The following is a 22,712-nucleotide window of genomic DNA, read 5'->3' on the forward strand; positions in this document are numbered from 1 at the left end:
AGCATGTTCAAAATGTTACAAAATGAAAAACGTCACAAAATACTCTTGGCTTGGCGGCTTTTACAAGAGTTTCCAAACACTGAAAAAATAGTTTGTATAAAGGGGGCCTTACGCAGACAACCCATGGATTTTAACCATCACTGTGTAATGTCTGGTTTTCCCTGTAGAGGCACTGCAGGGAAATTTAACACTTAGGGTATGTTCACACGGCCGTTTTTCGCGCCGCAAATGCCTGAAAAACTGCTGAAAAATAAGAAGCAGAACGCATCCAAACATCTGCCCATTGATTGTTCAGACGGAGTGTTTTTCGCGGCGTTTTTTTTACGCGTAAAACGGCCGCGAAATAGAAGTACAGGACACTTCTTGGGACGTTTTTGGAGCCGTTTTTCATGGACTCTTTTGAAAAAAGCTCCAAAAACGGCTGTAAAAAAGGCCGTGAAATACGCCGCGAAAATTGCGAGTGGCACAAAAAACGTCTGAAATTCAGGAGCTGTTTTCTCTTGAAAACAGCTCCATATTTTGAGACTTTTTGACTCTACGTGTGAACATACCCTTACTGTCAGGTTTCCCCACAGATTACAGCCGATCGTTGGTGGCCCCAAAAGGGGGATACTTTGTGATCGGCTTATTGTCAATAGACCCTTCTAATATTGTAAACAGTGGAGAACTCCTTTTAATGTGATACTCGTCTGGAGTAGAGGTGCCCATCCCAGCCTAAACCCCTTACTTACATAATTGCCGCTGATCTGGGTATGCACAGGAGTCCTGCAGCCTCCTGTACCCTCAAGTTCCAGGCGGTGTTTGTCATGACATGCCCCGAAACCTGTAGGGGAAATGGTTCAGTGTGTGCACAGCAGTACATGCACAGATTGTACAGTGATTTTGCACTGTTTACCATTTGGTATAAAAAACATGTTAACTTTGTTCTACCATATATTTGTCGATGCCAAATATATATAGTTTTGCTGTGTTTTAGTATTTTTGCACAATAAAAGCATGTCGATGTAGCCATATGAGAGCCCTTTTTTTGAAGGAGGAGTTGTAGTTTTTATTTATTTTTTCATTTTGGGGTACATATAATTTATTATTAACTTTTGTACAGTTTTGAGGGGTAAAAATGGGAGCAACACGAGTCAACTTTTTTTTTTTTTTTACACCATGGGGTATAAATAGTATGTTATCTTAATTCTATGAGTCGTTGCAATTTCAGCAATAACAGGTTTTTTTTTGTACATTTTCTACTTTTAAACAGTAAAATCATTTTTGCATGTGTGCTTACACCTGTGCTCCTGCCACAATCTTTTGGGTGCCCCGAGCAGTACCCACAAGATCCTAGTGACTGATATATAATTTGCTGTATGATATATCCATCACTGGTCAACAAGAGGTTAAATTTGTAGAGGTTCTAGCATTTATTTAGGCTCTTTTTAACTTAACGCTTAATGCGATAAATACACTGTGGCAAGAAACTTTAACTTTTTCAATGGCTTTTGCTGCACTTTCAAAAAACGTTTAATATGCCATAAAGACACATCAGCAGCTTTGATCTATGGGGGTCCCGATGCGGATACCCCCACCTTTGCTGAAACGAAGGTGTAGAAGCACTCAGCTGAGCGACTGCATCTTCAGCTGTGATCGGCGCTCCTTGTTTGGCTGAAGACGGGCTCATAGACATTCTATGTGAGCCATCTTTAGCCTAAGTCGTAGCGCCGATCACAGCCGAAGGTGCATGACGCTCAGATGAGCGCTTCTGCTACTTTGTTTTAGCGACGCTGGTGGTCTCAGCACTCAGATCCGCACCGAACAAAACTTCTCAGATGTCTTTATTACATATCAAAGGTGTTTTAAAAGTGCAGATACCCTTTCAGTGATAAGTTACCAGTGTCAAGTTAAAGCTTACTACATCTGTACCTTTTTAGGTTGCTATGCTACAGTACACAATGAGTGGCCTACATATTACACATCTATAAGATTTCTCAAAAACTCAACATTTCAGCGATGACGGCAGAACCAATCCCGTTACCTTTGGCAAAAACATCACGGTGGTACTTAAACAGAAATGTAAATTAAAATTGAATACTAAAGACCAAGTCATTTGGCAGCCGCTTTTTCACGACTTTCATGTTGTATTTTCCTAGTCACTTAGGAAGACTTATTTAAGGAGATTAGTAAAACTAGTCTAGAATAAGCTTTTGGAAAGTACCTAATTCAATGCCCCAGACTTGAATGTTTTGTTCAGCAGACAACACACACTTTCTAGGAAACTTGTGGCTGATCATTGTTATTACAAGATCATTTTCTACAGAGTTTATGCAGGCATAAAATGCGGCATATATGTGTATATGCCAGTCCTACTAACCACTGTGCTGCCCGCACTTCCATCATCAGAACATGGAAGCATTAGACGTTTTGTGAAATGTCCAGCATTTTGAATATCTATAAAGAATACATTTTTGTCTCGCTTCAAAGCAAAAGTGGGAAAAAATTCTCATTTGATTTTTACTGTGCCTTACCTTTTTGTTAGTAAAAGGCTCATTGATTTATCATATAGGAATATGTGTATCTGGATCAGCAATATTATAGCTGGTATTGAGTCTCATGCATGCCGTAAGAGCTAATGCACATAATATGGGCATACACTTTAAAAATCTGTTGGCTCGTTTGACTGGCAACTATTCCTCACGGCAACCTATAACGATGCATGCTTGGTTTCCCGAGTATGCATGTGATCTTATTAGGGAGAATGGAGTAAACTTCTGTCAGACATCTCAGGCAGCAGCATATTTCATTATAAACAAAAGGATGGGGCATGTTAAAATTCAACAGTCCGATCCTTTTCTCCCCCAACATCTGCCATCGGAGAAAAAGTTGGGACATCACCATAAACATTAGGCGGTTAGCCGGTCCCACCGAAATCGGCGGGTTCGGCTTACGTATATGTAATGCCACCTTTACACCGAGCTGGGCAGTGGGGAGGAGCCTCACGGTCATGTATGAGAAAGGCCCAGCTATGGAGCAAATAATGAACTGGCTGCTATCACTATTAGGTTCACTGGGGCATCTGAAATATTGGCATCGTCCTTTGCTCTACAAAGATTAAATTCCAACCTGAAAAACTTTGGCCACTCCTGCTACAGACTATTGGAAAGAAAAAAAATCCTTTAGCCTGTCAATCATTTACAGACAACGTGAAACTAGACTTGACCTGCGCCATTGGCTAGTGAACAAGTGGACTGTTGACAGACTCAAACTACTGTGTAGCGTAAACTAGAAAGTCCTGGCACTCATATATATATATATATGTGTGTGTGTGGCAGTTACCTCTTTATGTTCTACTCATGTGGCTTCACTGCTTGATGTTTTTATTTAATGTATGTTACTGCAATTTAAATCAGCGCCTAATGCACTGACTTCCTAGTGAATCTTTGAATATACAGATGTAGCCATTTTTATCTTTAACACGTTAAATACAGTGTCAAGGAACTTTAACTTGACTTTTTTTAAATGGCTTTTGTTGTGTGATATCACGCTATCAGAGTCCAGATAAACTTGGCTACATCTTTACACAGTAGTCAATATGATAAAGTATGGAGAAGAGATAAAAGACAAAGCAGAAGCCTGAGCTGAGACATTGTCAGAAAAGAGAAAGCGAAAAGCATTACTAATAAAATCTTTTTTTGCTTTTAGACCACACCTGCACTTCCACTTGAACTCCCAATTGCAAAGCGTTGCTGAATTTTTTTTTGCGCTATATAAAGGTTATTTTTATTAGACTGTGTAAATAAAAATACATCTTATTTTTTATCATTAAACCCCCAGTTTGTGTTAAAAAAAAAAAAGTTCTGTTTCTCATTTTGTAATGATCAACAGAAATAAAGTGCACTGGTGTCTTCCCTCTTCTGCAATTGTAATCCCAACAATGCCAACATTGTACTCCTCGCCGACATAGGGAAATATGCAGGAAGAGTACATGACGCCGTGAAGATTTTCATCTACTATGGAGCAACGCAGTAGTCATAAGGCTGGCAAGTGATCACTGGATATCAGGGATTAGAGGCAATGAACCATAATACACTAGGGACTTTATATGCACATGCTTCACCAAGGACTGGGTGCTATATTTGCAATTGTACATGGAAATGTTCCCTGTGTATACCAACTATATATATATATATATATATATATATATATATATATTGGTTATGTACACCCTAACTGCCATTGTCTTTCTATTCCTTTTTTGACTTTACCTGTATAAATTTAAGTTTAATAGAAAGCCACATTTTCTGTCACTTATCATAGATGGATGTCTGCATCATAGCTATCTGACATGAAGAGTTAATATAAAGCACCAATGACACGAGTTTCTTTAGATTTGACAGTCAAAAGTCCTTTTACATGAAAAGCATAATTCTTTATTAGCCCTCTGCGGCTCTAAATTTTAAACACTCAAAATCCTAAATGTTATCCTATCCTGTGACATGGAAAGGACATTTGAAGCTTTTCCCAGCTATCAGCAGTTTTTTCAGTGGACCCCGGCCAATTACTTGATGCACTCATGTAAAACTAATCCCAAATAAGTGCCTTATAAATAATAAAATTGTAGTCATTCCAGGGTGTCCAAAACCATTACATATAGGCCAAACACATGACTCTCAAGCAGATTACAGATCAGAGTGCAAATAATAGGCAGAAATACCAAGGTTCTTATCTCTAAATCATTTATTATACAATAGGTTTCCTTGTCCTGAATCTCGCTCAGTATTGATTCCGCAGCCGATTACTGGTCTCTTGCATCTCTGTCATAAGACTGTCCATTTCTTTAACTTCGTCAGCTAATTCTGAAGATACTTCACCAGTTGCCACATCTGTGAAAAGTTGCTGAGAAGAAATTGGAAAGATACAAAAAGGTCAAAATTCAAGAAAAGCCCAATAAAGTCAATGTAGACATGTGAAGTCTTTACAAGAATAAAACTAAAATACATAAGCATCAAAACAGTTTTCCTTAAAAAAATATTGATACTCTAATGCAGATTAAAAAAAATGTAGATTGCTTGGGCAATGACATGTGAGAACTGTGGAATTGTCCCATGATTGTCATGTATAAGTGCAGTACTTATGGGTAGTTCGATCTGAGATCACTACCCAAGAACTGTTGATAGTCTTGCTGGACCACGTCGTGTCAGAAAGAGACTGCTGGGAACATTCATTACACAATGACCTACATTCTAAATGATTAAAGCTCTGTTCACATCTGTGCTATGGCTTCAGTTTATAATAGAAGCCATGATACTATCCCGGAACCGTTATATGGCAGACCGAATTATCTTTTAATTAAGTTCATCAGGGTCTCTCTTGTTTTGACGGCAAGAATATTGTGCATGCTTCTCTATTCTCTCTGTCAAAAGTGATATAAACCTCAACAAAAACTCAGCACAGATGTGGAGAGAGCTTTATACTACACATAAAGTTTGCCACATCAAGGTTCTCCCCATTTTTGTTGCTTAGCACAGAATATGATGCCCCCTTCCAAAACCAGCAAAAAAAAATGTGGTAGGTACAGTATATTGCATTAGAGAAATATTCGAGTAATATACAAGATTAAAGACAATGTGTGGATACAATTTTCTGTAATATGCAATATTTTATTAAAGTACTGTACATCCACTATTTGTCATTATGTGGACACCTGACCATCCCACCATGAGTCTCTTTAACATCCCGTTTCCAAACCATGGGTGTTATGTAGTTTGGCCCTATATTTTGCCCATTCAGCCAAAAAAGCATTTCTGAGGTCAAATCGCTGATCTTTGTCAAGAAGGTCTGGCTCGCAATTAGAATTCATCCCAAGGGCATTTAATGGAATTTAGGTGAGGGCTCTGTGCAGGCCCCTCCAGTTCTTCCACACCAAACAGTGTATCTATGGACCTCGCTTTATGCACAGGGGCACAGTCATGATAGAACAGAAAAAGGCCCTCCCCAAACTTTTATCACAAAGTTGGAAGAATACAACTTTCTAAAATGCCTTTACATGCTGTAGCATTAACATTACTTTTCACTGGAAAGAAGTGTCCAAGCCCAAATCATGAAAAACAGCCCCAGACTTTTATTCCTCCTTCACCATATTTTACAGTAGGCACTATGCATTCCAGTAGGTAACGTTCTCCTGGCATCCGCCAAACCAAGATTTCTCCATGAGACTGCAAGATAGTGAAATGTGATTCATCATTCTGGAGTCCACTGGTGGCGTCCAGTCGACACTTGACTTTGTGCATGGTGATCATAGGCCTATGTGCAGCTGCTCGACCATGGAAACCTATTTCATAAAGCTCTGGACACAGAGTTTTTGTTCTAATGTCACTTACAGAGGCAGGGTGGAACTATGAGGGCAGAGAGCTTAAGCAAGTTTTACACTCCCCATGCTTCAGCACTCAGTGGCCCTGCTTTGTACATTTGTGCAGTCTACTGCTTTGTGGTTGAGCAGTTGTTACTCCTAGAAACTTCCACTTCACAATAATAGCACTTACATTTGACCGAGGCTGATCTAGAAGATCAGAAATGTAATTAACTGGAAAGGTGGCATCTATGACAGTGCCATGTTTAAATTCACGGAGCTCTTCAACACGACCCATACTACTAACAATTTTTTGTCTATGGATATTGCATGGCTGTGTGCTTGATTATTTTTTTTTCTATAAATATATAGAAGAAAACACACCACAGTGTGAGTAGTGGTCAGCTCAGGTCTGTCTGTGGGTCTACTGCGTTTGTAGATCTGTGGTGCAGGAGAGAACACTGAACCGGTAATCAGGTGATAGGTAAAGGCAAATGTTACATGAAGGTTACCGCTTACGTGTTTCAAGCCTGTGTATGGTTCTTGGTTATAAGATATAATTAAGAACCATACACATTCGAAACGCGTAAGCGGTAACCTTCTTTGGGAAAGCACTACAGTTTTTCTTTTAAAATAATGAATAAAAGTTCCATGTTTTTAATCTATTATGCTGGAGAACTACAAAAGTACCCTTGATTTTTTTTTGTATCTGTTTGAATTGGGAGTGGCTGAAACACTTGAACTCAATAATTTGGAGGGGTGTCCACATACTATTGACCATATAGTATACACCAGTCAATTCATGTTTATTATATTTTACAAAAGAAGCAAAAGTCAGCAAAAGTGACTTCTAAATGAACAACACATGACAGAATTGAAAGTTCAGCTCTCACTTATATTTTCTTAACTGCATCTCTATAAAGTGTTCATAAAGGGTTTACCATAGGTGTTACTCTACTGTACATATGGTTACTGTATACTGTGCGTGGCATTGGTGGAGAGACCTGTCTGTTAGCTGCTCTCCAGAGATGCAGATTTGGTGACAGCAGTTCATAACTGAAGCTTACAATGCTACTCCCGAATGTCCTTTTTCACATGATGCAATAAGTCGGGTTGGGGGTCAGGGAACCTGTACCTATCAGATTTTGTCAAAGATGGAATATCCCTTTAATGTAAATAGGTTACAAAATATTCCTAGTATTATATTAATATACGTGTAAAAAAAGGAGGATGAGCATCCATCATTATGAGTTAGATGAAATTCTTCACTGATTTTTTTTTTTTTTTTTTTAGCAGATGACAAACTCATTCAGGAAGAAACGTCTGACTATAGTAGCGTGACTGCTGTGGATGTTTTCCTTTTTCCTTCCTCTTGTTATAGAGAAGAAGGCAGCTCAGAAGCCAGACGTCAACCACCGTTGATAAAAAGTCACTTGGGTCATTTGCTGATATATAAATTATATACTCCAGGATAAAACTGAAACAGAAGGGCATGGCATAGGATCAAGGTACTCCTTATATAATCACTAACTCTCCCTAAACGTCATTTTTCTTCTGGAAACGGCCTTGTTTGGTACTGACTTAACTGCAGAAACTTATCCCTCTTTTTCCGTATCCCACATTGAATTCCTTCCATCAACTTTTGATTCTCAAGTTTTTTTAAGGTAATGTTCAATGATGAGTATTGAAAATGCCATCATGAGTGTAATACAAGCACGTGTGCCCTTTATATGATGGGCGAAGGAGCCATGTGTTTGAGACACACCACACTCTTCAATGCCAACATGCTTCTCAAAAATATTTGTATACATTGGCAATTATAGAAACCGGCTCCTGAAAATCTTGGAAGGAAAGTATGTAATCTACAGGAATCTGGTGGGGCATGTGCCCGGGTGCTGGATATGGGGGAGTTGCCACTGGTTCCAGCAACCAGAGTTAATAATAAACCAGTAATAACAACACAGATATATACTATTTTGGAAGCAGAGTAACCTTGCATGGTGGAGGAAGAGGCCCAGGCCGGCACCAAAAAGCAGCAGTACTGGGGCAGGGCAGGCTAAATCACTATTGGTTTAGCTTCCCTCGTGCAAGATTTCCAACAAAATCTAAAGGATTTTATGATGGGCTTGATTCTTGCAGAAATCAAAGTGCCCCTCATCTCATGCTCTTCCCAATCCTGCCCCATTAAACTGCTTTGGGTAGCTGAATTAAATAATCCTGCCCATTTAGCGGCGATAGCTGTCTGTTGACAGTTGCCTGGCAGTCCTCTGGTTGGCAGTTGTAACACCAGAACCCTCCATACACATTTGACTCGGCAAAATACTACTTCCAAAGGAGGAGGGAGGGGAAAAGGGGCTCCTAGACAGCTCTAGCACAAATTTTTCTCAGGTGGGGGAAACAAAAAATTGACAACATGGCTAAATCATTCTCAGAGTGCAGACATCTGACGGGGTATGGAAGCGCCCATACACATTCATTTATCTGTAGATCCCATTATAAACTCAAGAACAAATAGTGGACTTTCACAATGAAGTTCCTAAAAAGCAAACCAAGTACTACAATATAAAAACAAGAAAATATATATGGACCGTAAGAGCAGCTACCAGCTCATAATTGGGGAAACAAGACCGGGAATGGTCAACAGAATGGAATTTCCTGTTTTCTTAATTAAACCAAAGAGCTAGTTGACGGCCAGGGTATAACTTAGATCATACAAAGCAATCACTTGGAGAGGCGCCGCTACCTCATTAACTAACACAGACTAATCACATTTTCATGTTATTATGACCAGGGATGGTTAACCCAATGTGTGCCAGCAAACTGTAGTTTCAAGTAATTCAAATAGATCCAAATTCTATGATGTAATGTAATATAATGTACTTCTCTGTGTCACATTAGTAACTGCTCCCTATAACTGTATTTAAGGCTTAAGAACATTTGAAATACTTATGTAATTGGTGTTTTCAAGACTTTTAGAGTCTCTTGTAGCGTATACCGTATATTATAGCACGGGTCAGATGTGAAGATAAGTGATGTCATTGCACAGACGAGAACATATATTTCTTAACTTGAAACTTTTTTTTTGCCTTCAAGGATAAAATAATATATAGCTGCCACATTCTCAATGATTTATATAGCACCCTCATAATCTGTGCTGCTTTACAATGCAGTACAAATCAGGGGTGAAAACCACTACACAAGTACAGGCATTGGGAATCTGAAGAACAGAAATCTAGTCTTATAGGCAAGTCGGACAGTGATGTCACTGGATCTCAGCAATGTGATAGAAAGTTATCACCTTCAGGCAACAAAATGGTTTCTTCCACAGTTTTTTTTACTGACAGTATCGCTGTAGTTTTGCCCTGTCAGCAGTTACAAAAAATCCATAAGTTATCAGGACAGTGCTGCTGACAATAGTCAATAGCCATTAAACAATATTTTTGTATCCAACTTGGAGTATAATTTGTAGGAGCTGTCCTTCATAGGTACTGAATTAAACAAGGACTAACCTTTGCTTTAGATGACAGGCCACGTAGGTTAAGACGAGCTGCGGACAATACCTGTGCAGCTTCCTGCGGGTTAGTCTTATTTTTGCTGCATTTTATTGCCACTGTAAAATATAAGTAGAAAACATAAAAAAAAGATAGAAATAAACACCATTAAGAAAAAGATGACATACCTTTATAATATTTGTTATTATGATTTGTAAGCAGCAGACCTGGCACACTACATTAAAGACTAGCAGAAACATCGAAAGATCATTGTACTATATAATACATAACTTAGTAAAATATCCAAACTTAAAGGCTATGTAAATCTTTGAAGGCAATTTTTTTTAACAATAAATCATTGTTTAATTTTTATAAAAAAATTTGAATTAGGTTTTATTTAAAAAAAAAAAGAAAATCATAATAATAAAAAAATAAAAATATATAAATATAAATATATATATATATATATATATATATATATATATATACACACGCACACATATACTTTTTGAGATATAGCCTCTATGTATCCTGGATACATGGAAGATGTAATGATGGGGGTAAGGAAACAGACAAGTGAGCCCTAATCTACCCGCCACTCAGTCCCTGCCTACTTGCAACGACCCGTCCTAGGCGACGGGGTACAACTGGGCGACGGTCCCTACGCTCAATAAGTGCACGACAGACAAACAGACAAGGGTACACAGAAGCAAGGGAAAAGAGGCAGTTGCCCACGGCAACACCGTGAGCAGCAAGAGTGGTGAACGAGCCGAGTCAAACCAGGAGTGTACCAGGTACCAAACGCAGAGCAGGAGAGTAGACAGTAAGCCAGGGTCAATATGAAGCAGGGTCAAATAGTTCAAGAAGCTGCAGCAGGGCCAGGAAACCAAACGAGAAGAATCACAAGCAAGGAGGAACAGGAAAGGCAGGTATAAATAGACAGAGGGCGGGAGCTAGCTCCGTCTGGCCAGGCTGTGATAGGCTCTCCCACTCCTAAGCCTGCCATCCTGAGTGGTGGAAGATGGAGTCAGTCTCACAGACATAGAAGCAGGTGCAGACTGATTACCTATGGGCGTAGATACAGAAGCTGTGCCTGGCAGATCCTTAACAGAAGATGTATCTGGTGGTCAAAGTCGACTCCGTCAGGTTAGAGGGATTGGCGGCTTCGGTGAACGCTGCATCCAGCTATTATCGATCACATCTAAGTTCCTGAATTTAGATGTCCCGCTGATCTTGCGGTAAAACCCGGACTTCCAGCTACAGTGAGATCCAGCTATTATCAATTACATCTATGCTTGGTGAGCCCTTGTCCTCATGAACTTAGATGTCCTGCTGAATTGTCAGTTCAGGAATAACACACACCGAAGCCATCAGTCCCTATGACATGACTGATTCGGCTTTGATCGCAAGATACAGCTTCTTTGTATACAGGAAGCTGTATCTCAAAAGGTAAACATTTTCTTTTAATAAAACCCAATTAAAAAATTGTTCAAAATAAAATAAACCATTGATTTATTATTTTAAAAAATTGATTTGAAAGGTTTACATAGTCTTTAACTGCATTCCTAATGATAAATAATTAGAAATGATTAGTTACGTGTAACAATCTGCCGTTTCTTTTTTTTTTATTAATAACATATTTACAGTCCTACTTCATTAATTCTCAAGTTCTTCTAATATAATTTCATATCCGGCAAACAGTTAACTTATTATTTAGACTATTTACCTATTATTTCATTTTAGACTTTAGAGAACAAAGGTAGAGATGAAATGTCTCAGATGTTCAAGAAAAAGAATCATTGAACAGCTTGTCTTTGTGTGGGTTGCCACATCAATAGGTTTACACATGTTTAAAGGGAGTCTGAGCAGTTTTTTACCCCCTAAGCCACTTACACCGCTGGTCTGATATTGTGAAAATCATTGCTTACATACCTTCACTACATGTCTTGTTTTTTGCAAAATGACAAAAATGTAATGCCTCCACACGCCGTATGCTAATTAGGCACACAGAGTCTCTGTACCAAGAAGTGACCTTCACTTTTCTTTATAACGCCTTCCCGGGCCCTCCCTGGATAAAGCAGCAGATGACGCAAAAGCTTGGCAGAGACATCAGAGAAGTGTAGAGGGGAGGGAACGGGGAGGTGTTAGAAAGAAAAGTGCAGGACACTTCCTGAAATGGAAGACTGAATGGGAAACTTAATCAAGCGTTATTTTTACACTTTTTTTGGCACAATACGCGTCACAATACGCATCAAATACATGCCATGTGAACAGAGCCAAAGGCAACTAAATAACCTTTTCCAACTCTACTTGGAGAGTATATATATTTTTACCGATTAATAAAACGCAACTTTTATTACATTTTCAGACACAGAGCAATTTAAAATTCAAAACCTATAGCTCAGTATTAGAATAGAAAATGCCTACAGAGAACACTGCAACAAGAAGTGAATTCACCGCTCCAACTATCTGGGGGGGACGGGGACATTCTGTGTGCTTTTATCATGTATGTCTATCGCTCTATCTAGTACCGGGTGTGATCTGCAGACATCTAGTGATTTACATTAAGATAGTCGTAGTGGTGAATGCTCTTGTATCGCTCACTTTAGTTATTTTTCATTCTAATACTGAGCTATAGGCTTTGAATTTTTAATTTGTCTGTGTCCGAAAATTTTATAAACGTTACGTTTTATCAATGGGTAAAAAAATATATACTCCCCGAGTAGAGTTGCAAAAGGGTATTTAGTTGCCTTAATGGCAAATTCTTAATAAATTAGGTGCACCTTACTCCAGCGCAATTTAGATGAATACATTCCACCAATGGTCTAGTATCTGAAGTCTCAAGGCTCCCTTGGCATTCAGGAGAATAGAGTCGGGGTCAGTTCACACAGACTTTTTTGGCGCTGATTTTGACACGGAAACCTCGTCGGAATCACGCCAAAAAAAGAGCCGAAATCCCCCCCACCCCATTGACTTCAATGGGAGGCAGAGGAGTTTTTTTTTCCCGGGCGGCTTTTGGCCGCTTGTGGGAAAAAAAGGTTCATGTCCTCTCTTGCCACGGTCTCCACCTCTGACCTCCCATTGAATCAATGGTGAGCAGAAAAAAATCTGCAGCGCTTGTTTCCTGAGTGATTTTTTTTTATACCCACATTCCTTGCATTAGCTTCAATGGCCGCTGACAAAAATCGTCACAAAAAAACTTGGAAAAATACGTGCAGGCAGTTCAAAATCTGCCTCAAAATTCCTGAAGGAATTCTGAGCCAGATTTATTTCTGCCTTCAAAAAATTGTCAGAACAGGGCCTTAGGCTACTCACTATGTTTGGATATTTTAGATTGCATAGGGGTGACATGCTTAGGAGTAACATTTAGGCCTTGTACCACATATGACCATGTGAACTACAGCTGCATTACGGATGCAATACAGAAGCTTTTCCCCTGGAAACACCAAAGCTGTGCTTCCGAGGTTGGATACGTTGTGACATATGGCATGTGATTGGCCCTATGAAAGTATGTATGCCTCCCTACAAATACATTACAACCATATTTTGGAGCCTTATCACATAAATCCCAATTTAGTTCTGTGATTGAGCCCCTACTGGTAGTGTCTAGAATAAGTAAATTAACTTGCACAACCTATACCTTTTGGAAAGTAATGTAAAACAGGGAGGGTTTTATAACAAGTCGGCAATCCTATCTTAAAGCAATGACAGATCGGATCCCATGCTAAGCAAGATTGCATTATCACAGAGACACGAGAGGAGAGTATCGTTGTAAACTCTACGTCAGTTAAATGTTTATTTGTCACGTTGAAAAGGCTAGAGAGTGTCTTCAGTATAGTCGAATTTGGAGAATGAAGGTTCTCAAGAACATCGGAACAAAATTTTGAATGGTGAGTATTTGGGAAATTAAGTATTTAAATTAGAATTTTCTTTTCAAATTTCTTAAGCTTAGGGTTTTTGACGTCTTACAGAGGTCGGTAAACCTAAACTGTAAGAGAAAACACATATGTAAGTTTATAATTACACATGTCCACAAAACAAAGTGTTGAGATTGCCTTAGTTCATTAGACAAATAAACTGCAGCAGAGCGACTGGGAAGTGTGGTAATATAGGAATCATATGCATAGTGATGACATATTGAGTGTATGCATACACGCTGTACTGCGCGTCTGTTACATGTATATAATGGATGAAGTAATTAGCTATTGCCAATTCCACTGATGATAGGTTTCAGAAACATAGGTCAAGTGAAATATGTGATGCACGTCTGGAGCAAGAGCCGGGCATAACTTCTGATGTGGCTGACACAGCGAACTGGGGGCAGGAAGTAACTGTAAGACAAAAACTAATTGCAGGATGCCTGGTAGCAGCTTTAATGACTCAATTAAGCAAGAAAAATCTGGAGAGAGAAAAATCCATAACGGAAACCTTGTCTTTTTCCCCTTTGAAAACCACATTAAAAGGAAATTGAACACTCCAAAGTGAACAGATAACACTTTCATTCCAAATGTACCACTTTCCAGCCAGGGCTGTGAGAAATGTATTATTTTATAAAGGGATGTAATAATAAATGTAATATCAGACAAAGTAAAGCTGATTGACCACATAACAGTTTTTTAAGTATTACCGCTTTTATTCACGGAGCAAAATTATGCAACATTCAAATCACTTATGTGAAAATGCAACTGACCCCCTAAACTTAGAAATGGTTACCACTTTAATAACAATTGTTGAAACCAACTTTAGAAACACTTGATGTCAGTCTTTCATATTGTATGTGAATCAACATCTCACTTTATATCAAACCTTATCATGAAAGTAAAGAAATTACAAAACCGTAAGACACAATCATAATTCCCGAGGTGATTAGAAAAAAATTATTATAATAGATCAATCTGGAATGGGAGGCAAAAGCATTTACAGTGTTCTAGTTCTCCTTCGAATCACAGTGAGAAAATATATATATATATATATATATATATATATATATATATATATATATATATATATAAAAATCTTCCCAGAATTGGCCTGCTTAAATTAGTCCAAGGCTGCAATAACTACTTCTCCTGGAGGTTACAAGATGTCCCAGAAGTCATCACACGTCCGTTAAGGTCTGTGTTCAAGGCTCCAGAAAGAAAAGAAAAAAATAGGAATAATGGGAAAGGAGCAAAGCGGAAGACTAAAGCTAACCAAGGGTGGGACGTTTGGAATAAAGTTCTTTGAATAGATAACTCAACAGTGAATCTCTTAAGACAAACAAATTTAAATATTCTGTTGCAAATACAGAATTAAACAGTGCAAAAATCCTAACAGTCAAACATGTTGGTGGTGAAAAGATAGGGATGCTTTGCTGTTTCAATTTGCCATTATTGAATGAACCATTGGATTCTGCAGTGAACTAGGAAACGATTAAGCCGGATGTCCATCATCAATCCATAAAATGAGTTGAAACAAGATGATCCAAAATTCATAAGCAATTCTACATCTGAATGACTTTGTCAATGCCCAACTTTAATTTTGTTTTTCCTCAGCTAACGCGATAATAAAGAAAAAAATTTATTCAATTCAAAGATTTCTGGAGTAGATATGACCTATTTAGACTGTCCTAAAGACACTATAAACACTGCAATTGGGTGACAATTCTTTGAACTGTGCGTTTTGCTGGAAGTCAAGAATAAGTCTTCAGAAGATTGTGGAGATCTATTTCTGTGGATCAAAAGAATGATCCGAATTAATTTGTAGAACAATGAGCAGATCTATGTCCCTTCCAGTAGGTCAATGGCCAAATGGAAGGGAAATGTCAATTGTATTACAGTTTTATGTTTTCTTCTGCCAATTCCTTACATCTTACTAAGGTATGGTTAATGCAGACCACATGTGCACATGCTCTATACATTATGAAGTGCCCTCAGGCCTACAATCCCCTCCGGTATTTTTTACATTAAGTAGAGGTAATGACAGCAATTTTGGCTTACCAATGCCTCTTTCTTTGAAGTAAACCATACTTTTATGTTAGAGCTCTGTCATAGAAAAAATATTTCGGGGTTTCCTTCTATAATACAAAAATCTTAACTAATTTGTCACATATAGAAGTATAACGTGAAGCATCATTTAGCTGGATTTGTAAGAAAATATGTAATCTGTTCCCTGAAGCAGTGGCAATAGCCCATTTATTCTGTCAAGAAAAATAGGTTAGAATCTATTAGATTTCAGAAACCCCATGGCCTCAATCTCAAAGATTACTGAAATGTTGACACAAGTGCCTCTTAACCCCCAACATACAACGTTTTTGTTGCTCCTGTATAAACCACTCCTATAAAGAGATCTTTCTTAACACTCATATTTGTCTTCAGGCCCAATTGACGTTCTTGTAATATGACTTTTAGTCATAATTCATTATATGATTTAAGGTGCATTTTGCACAAAGATAAAAAAATGAATTAAAACAAATAGAAAAATTTAGTAGAGCTGAACCTGGTAATGCGGCAGAGCTGAGTTTGATATATCACAATTTGTCGTTTCCCATAGAACTGCACTTTATTATCACCATGACAAATTCAGCTCTGCTACGCATGGACACTAAGTACTACTTTTATACTTTAATGTATTTGATGTTCAGAATTCACAAGAAGCTGCTATAAAAAAAATTCTGCTTTTACTGTAAAACATGCAGCATCATGTGAAGTAAAGTCATGATGTATGCTTAGGCCTTTGGGGTATTTTATATGTACATCTGGTCAAGTTGACAATCATATAGTGTGTAAAAAAACAAAAACATATGGGTTTCCTTCTCCTCAATCGAATTACATCGCAAGCAACAAATCCACTTTGTCAGGCACAATCTGGTAACATATGGCAGGAAGGCTTTACAGAGCATAGACTTATCAGCGTCATTTATTAGTCTGATATTAGGTCTGGAGATTACACTTGTGATATGAATCATCATAACACCGGACTGGGATTTCTATCAGTTAGATGGAATTTACACTGTACATAATCTACTCAGTGTTGTGCTTTCATAAATATTGCCTACTGTCACGCAATTTAGTAATCCATCTGATGGTAGATCTTACCAAATTAGACAATTTATCAACTGTCAAAGTAAAGGTGTAGCTTACGTCGCAACATGTCCGTGCCCTAAGTTATATGTAGGAAAAACGGTCAGTGTTGGACCACGTAAAGTTACAGGGTGGGGTCGCCGAGTGCTGAGGAACCTAGTGCATAAAAGTCGCCAACGCTCTGCTGACTTAATAACTGGAGAGTTCTAAACCTTCCCTGGCATTACCATCAGCACAAAAACTGTGCGCCGGGAACTTCATGGCATGGATTCCATGGCCGTACAGCTCGATGCAAGCCTTACATCAACAAGCAGAATTGCAGTGTCAGATGGACTGGTGAAAAGCACGCTGCTACTGGACTCTGGAGTAGTGGAAACGTGTTCTGTGGAGTAACAATTCCCTCTTCTCTATCTGGCAGTCTGATGGACAAGGAGAAAGTTGCCTGTCTGACTGCATTGTGCCAACTGTAAAGTTTGGTGGAGGAGGGATAATGCTATGGGGCTGTTTCTCAGGGGTTGGCTTAGGCCCTTTAGTTCCAGTGAAGGAAAATCTTAGTGCTTCAGCATACCAAGACATTTTGGACAATTGTATGTTTTTAACTTTGTGGGAACAGTTGGGGGAAGGCCCTTTTCTGTTCCAGCATGACTGTGCCCCAGTGATTAGAGCAAGGTCCATACAGGCATGGTTGAGTGAGTTTTGTGCGGAAGAACTTGACTGGCTCACATAGAGCCCTGACCTCAACCCCATCGAAGACCTTTGGGATGAACAAGAACGGAGATTGCGAGCCAGGCCCTCGCGTCCGACGTCACAAATGCTCTTTCCGGACGAATAGGAAAAATTGGAGACAAACTCTGACAAAATAGAGAAAGCCTTCCCAGAAAAGCGGAAGCTGTTTTAGAAGAAAGGGGGGATGGGGACAACGCCATATTAGTGTCTATGGATTTAGAACGTTTAAAAAAAAAAAAAAAAAAAAAAAAAAGCTCCTGTGGGTGTAATCTGTAGGTGTCTCAATACTTTTGTCCATATAGTGTATATTGTCTGCCTAGAACGCCTGTGCACTTGCATGTATATCAAAACCAGGAGTTCTCACACTACAGACATTGATAGCATATCACTAGTGCCACGAACACCACTCACGGCACCTGTGAATTGCATGCTGCTGTAAAGGGGTACTCCGCTTTTTCACTCTCACTCTTTCACACGCCTATCGCAATGGGCTAACAATGAGATAAAAGCACCCCAAAACCAGTTCAAACATCCACACAAAACGATGCTACCATTTTCTGTATTAGGCCGACAAGAGCCACCTCCTGGTTCACACAAGTTCACACACTGAATCTAAATAGCATTAAACAGGTTACGCTTTCTCTCTTCGATAGAGTGGGTAGGTTTAGAGCAGCAAGGAACAAACTTATTAATTTTAAGGTTTCATATATGAAAGTACAGTGCTTAAATAGGTTACAAAAATTGTATGATAAAAATGACATATATGAAAGCAAAAACAGTTACAAAAATAAAAAGGAAGTAAAGTAAAGAATAACAGACCTCTACCAATTAGATCGGTGAGAGATCCCGCTGAGAAGAGCTTGATGTTGGACAGAACTGCAATGTGGTTGCATCTTCTGTGGTCTGATCCTGTGTATTTCTTGATATGCCATTTTTAAAGGGTCCAAATAAGACCCCTCACCCCACCTTTTGGTCAGGGGAGAGGAGGACATGCCAATAAAGGGGAAGTTTCTGGACACATCTCTAATCTGTCATAAATCTTTATACAAATCTCCTAGTGAGATACGATGTCAGAAAATTTCCCTAGCATATTTTTACCAACCTTGGCATACCAAACATGAATATGAAATATTATTAATTTTAACCAACCTTCAATTCTGGGATTTCTCAAAGAATCCATGCGCTTGAGACCCAAGGAGCATCTGTGTTCCTGGTTCATATATACCTAGCTGGTTTATATAAAACATGAACTATGTCAGGGGTGGCTTTGAGGGATTATATTTCCTTTGTCCTATAGAGCCATTTCTATAGTCATGTGGGAACTCGAGTCGTGCCGTCTGGCTTCCAAAGCATAGAATTTGTTATCTAAGCTGGGAGCCACACAGAGACACATTTGGTCTTTGTGTTGGTACCTAGGCAAAGCAATTGAATCATGTCTCTGGAAGAAGACATCCTTATTATCAGCTACAGTCAGGGAGATTTACATGATGCATATGTTTTAAAACATAACCCATAACACCTCCCCCCTTTAGAGATATAATTTTTTTTAAAAATGGATATATATGGAAAGCACTACTCAAAAGGCAAGGATAAGCAGGGTGAAAAGATAATTATCTTTTGGCCTGATGAAGACGCAGGTTCTGCGTTGAAACGCGTTGCTGTTCTTGCATATAAATATACTCCCTATTATCACCCTGCTTTATCCTTGCCTTTTGAGTAACGCTTTCCATATAGATCCATTTAAAAAAAATAAAATTCTAATTCTATTTTTGCGGCATCAAACCTTGATGCTGGTCTCTGGATACTGAAAGCTGCAACCACGTTACCTATCTCATAAGTTGTACCTGCCAGTACAAACTACTTTAGGTGAGTGCAACTACTTACCTATACTTTACTATAAATCACCCCACCTATCAGGTTTATCTTGCACCAAGTGGCGCTTTGTAAATTTTTTTCATTCCAGCGCCTTTAGAGATGGCATGGGAGATTGTTTAAAAAGAAATACAGTTAAAAGTATTATATCCCCCAAAGACTGGTTTTACCACAACCAGGTCAAGCCATCAATGTCCATTCAGCGGTGACCTCAACCGATCGATATGACAAAGTGAAGCAGCGCTAAGAAAGCACTGTGCTAATTAGCTCCTATCAGCTCCGCTCAGCGTTTTACAGAGGCTGTATTGGTCACCATTGACTGTATTGATCAGACTATGCAAGCTCCGAAAATGCAGAGCAGAGACATCAGACGCTGAAGTGGTATGGCAATTTTCTAGCGCTACAGAGGGGGATGAGCCGGAAAAGTTGGGGTCACAGGCAGACCCCATCTATTGCACAGAGATGCCATAATTTAGCGATATGCCATCAATTTTTGCAAAGAGATAACCCCTTTATTGCTCATCTTGGATTACCAGGATGTTTTGGTTATTGTACCAGCTGTGACCTTGGATACATCCATTGGATTACCTCAGAATAGGTTTAGTTGGCCAGATTAAGGGGCCGTCCATTCTTCTATATGCTGTTTCTCTTTTAAAGTGTAAATTGTCTCATCCTTGGCTGTGTACTGCATTGTCCCCCACCATTCCCACTTCCTTTGTCAAATAGAAAACCTTCTGGCTTTCTATCGCCATCTTATTCCCTTCTTGACTCCCACTTTCATCATTAGACTATTGGCATGGTCACCCTTCCTATTGTTCCTTTCCCCTGCTGACCTAAGGAATGTGCCTCTCAGACCTTGTTGGGACACATCGTAACCATGGACCAGATTTTAAAATAATAGGACACGTGCTCAATACTCTCCGGGTGTGGCACGGTTGCCATGGCAATTGCACTACCCAGGATGTGGTAGCGTCTCTTCACACCTTATGTCGGATTGGTTGGGAAATCGCATTCGGAGGGACACTTTAAGCTTGACTGCACCTCTATCATTCCCATGTCTCTGTGTTATTCTCACTATTGTTCTGATCTTATTATTGCCAAATATTTATTTATGTTTTTTGCCCTCGTGTGCATTGCTACAGTATACGCGGGAAGTCTACTGTGATTTTGTTGACATTTACACTTGTGTCATGTATAGTACATCTTTTTTTATTTTAAAGTAATAAAACAGATATAAAAAAATACAACATCGTAACTGTTGCAAGGCAGGTTTTTATTTAATAAGCATTAACAAGTTTTCCTTTTTAATATTTGTGTATACCAGACCTTAAAACGCCACTAATATATTCCTCATAAAGAGAATTATAAATAATAAATCTGAAATCGAAACATGTGCCAATTTAATTTGATATTTAGTGTATATTTCTGCTGGTCAATGGTGCATTACAACTAATCACCAACATTTATCGCCAGGATATAGCAAGCAGTTATGTAAACCATTCTATAATCTAGGTGGGTAATGACAAACTGCAATTATGAGACATAGCGGGAATGATTAATGGTCCACTAATGATTTATGGAATGAAATTTCCCTTTATATTTTCTGTACTTGCCAGGTCAATGGGGATTAAATAACACATTCGTTGAAAGGTTTTCTGTTATTATAAGCCTCACTTTTTACACCAAAAAATCACTAATAATCAGACTGATAAACGCACTGATCTGTCTTGACCCTCCGGTGTGCGTGTGCAGAGAGTTCTTGTACAAGTTTCCAGGTGGCTCATGCCAACCACTGCTGGACACCTGTATGAAGACCCCCATTGATCTTCGGAATGTCGGGTACTGGGTAAGTAACTTTGGGAGTATAATTTTAAAGTTCCTCCCCTATTATCACAAAACGGAAATGTCACGTCCCACAAGAAACCCCTTATACCTAGCATACCCGGACATCATACTAACTTATCAGACAGGTTCCCTTTTCACCACTCCAATCGTCTCCAATAACAGGCTATAGGGCGAGATGAACTTAAACCACTCAATTACTCTTGTAATCCTTAGACAGGACTGGACTGGTAATGTTAAAAAAAAAAAATTACTACCTTTCCAGACTTGAGAATAAGCTTCAGGTTGGACCATTCCACAATAGACAGAAGTTTGAACAAATAAGTAAAATAATTGCATTCATATTAACGCAAACTTACCTTGAGCAAGTTCAATTGCCCCTTTTATTATTTCCTTAAATTCTGGAATGTCACTTTCCCAGCCACTTTTTTGAGTAACACATTTATGAGCCTTTTGCAGGAACTGTAAAGCCTAAAGAAAGAAAAAAAGATATCAGTAGACATTCCTACAAAACGTAAGTCTTTCCCAACTTCTAACAACTCATAATTGCTAATGATTTACACTACCGGTCAAAAGTTTTAGAACCCCTACATTTTTCCAGTTTTTATTGATATTTACACAATTTAATGTCTCAAATGTACTTTAACCCCTTCCCCCTGCTTGCATTCTGGGCCCTAATGACCAAGCCATTTTCTAAATTTTTCCATTGTCACATTCGAAGAGCTATAACTTTTTTATTTTTGCGTCGACATAGCTGTTTAAGGTCTTGTTTTTTGCGACACGTCTTGTAGTTTTTATTGGTACCATTTTGGAGTAGATGCGACTTTTTGATCACTTTTTATCACATTTTTTTAAAGTCAGGATTAACAGAAAACATCAATTCTTCCATAGTTTTTTTATTTTATTTTTTACGGCGTTCATAGTGCGGGTTAAATAATGTAATCAATTTATAGTCGGGGTGGTCACGGACGTGGCGATACCAAATATGTGAAACTTTTTTGCTTTATTGTGGTTTTTTTTAATAGTAAAGCAGTTTGTAAGGGGAAAAAGTGGGTTTTTCATTCTTTTTTTTTCACATTTTTTTTAAATTAACTTTATTCAACTTTATTTTACTTTTATACTAGTCCCACTAGGGGACTTCACTATGCGATCCTCATTATAATACATTGCAATACTTTTGTATTGCAGTGTATTACTGCCTGTCCGTTTAAAACGGACATACATCTGCTAGGTCATGCCTGTGGCATGATCTAGCAGGCATTCATTACAGGCAGACCTGGGGGCCTTTATTAGGCCCCCGGCTGCCATAGAAGACACAGACACTCGGCGATCGTATCGCCGGGTGTCGGTGGGATGAGAAGGAGCTCCCTCCCTCTCTCCAAAACC

The 22,712-nt window shown here is 38.8% G+C and overlaps 1 protein-coding gene across 2 annotated transcripts in view; it reads right to left on the reverse strand.

The window, feature by feature from the left end:
- Window positions 1-4,704: 4,704 nt before the first annotated feature.
- The window catches only part of TTC27 (tetratricopeptide repeat domain 27), a 376,553-nt gene continuing 358,545 nt past the window's right edge, over window positions 4,705-22,712 (reverse strand). For both annotated transcript variants that reach the window (XM_075864435.1, XM_075864437.1), the window contains exons 19-21: window positions 21,686-21,797; window positions 9,844-9,944; window positions 4,705-4,881 (exon numbers count right to left, since the gene is read on the reverse strand). In XM_075864435.1, coding sequence (XP_075720550.1) covers window positions 4,759-4,881; window positions 9,844-9,944; window positions 21,686-21,797 — 336 coding nt within the window. In that variant the 3' untranslated portion in view covers window positions 4,705-4,758. The remainder of the gene's footprint in view (window positions 4,882-9,843; window positions 9,945-21,685; window positions 21,798-22,712) is intronic.

Source organism: Rhinoderma darwinii, chromosome 4 (assembly GCF_050947455.1).
Source record: "Rhinoderma darwinii isolate aRhiDar2 chromosome 4, aRhiDar2.hap1, whole genome shotgun sequence".
NCBI lineage: Eukaryota > Metazoa > Chordata > Amphibia > Anura > Rhinodermatidae > Rhinoderma > Rhinoderma darwinii.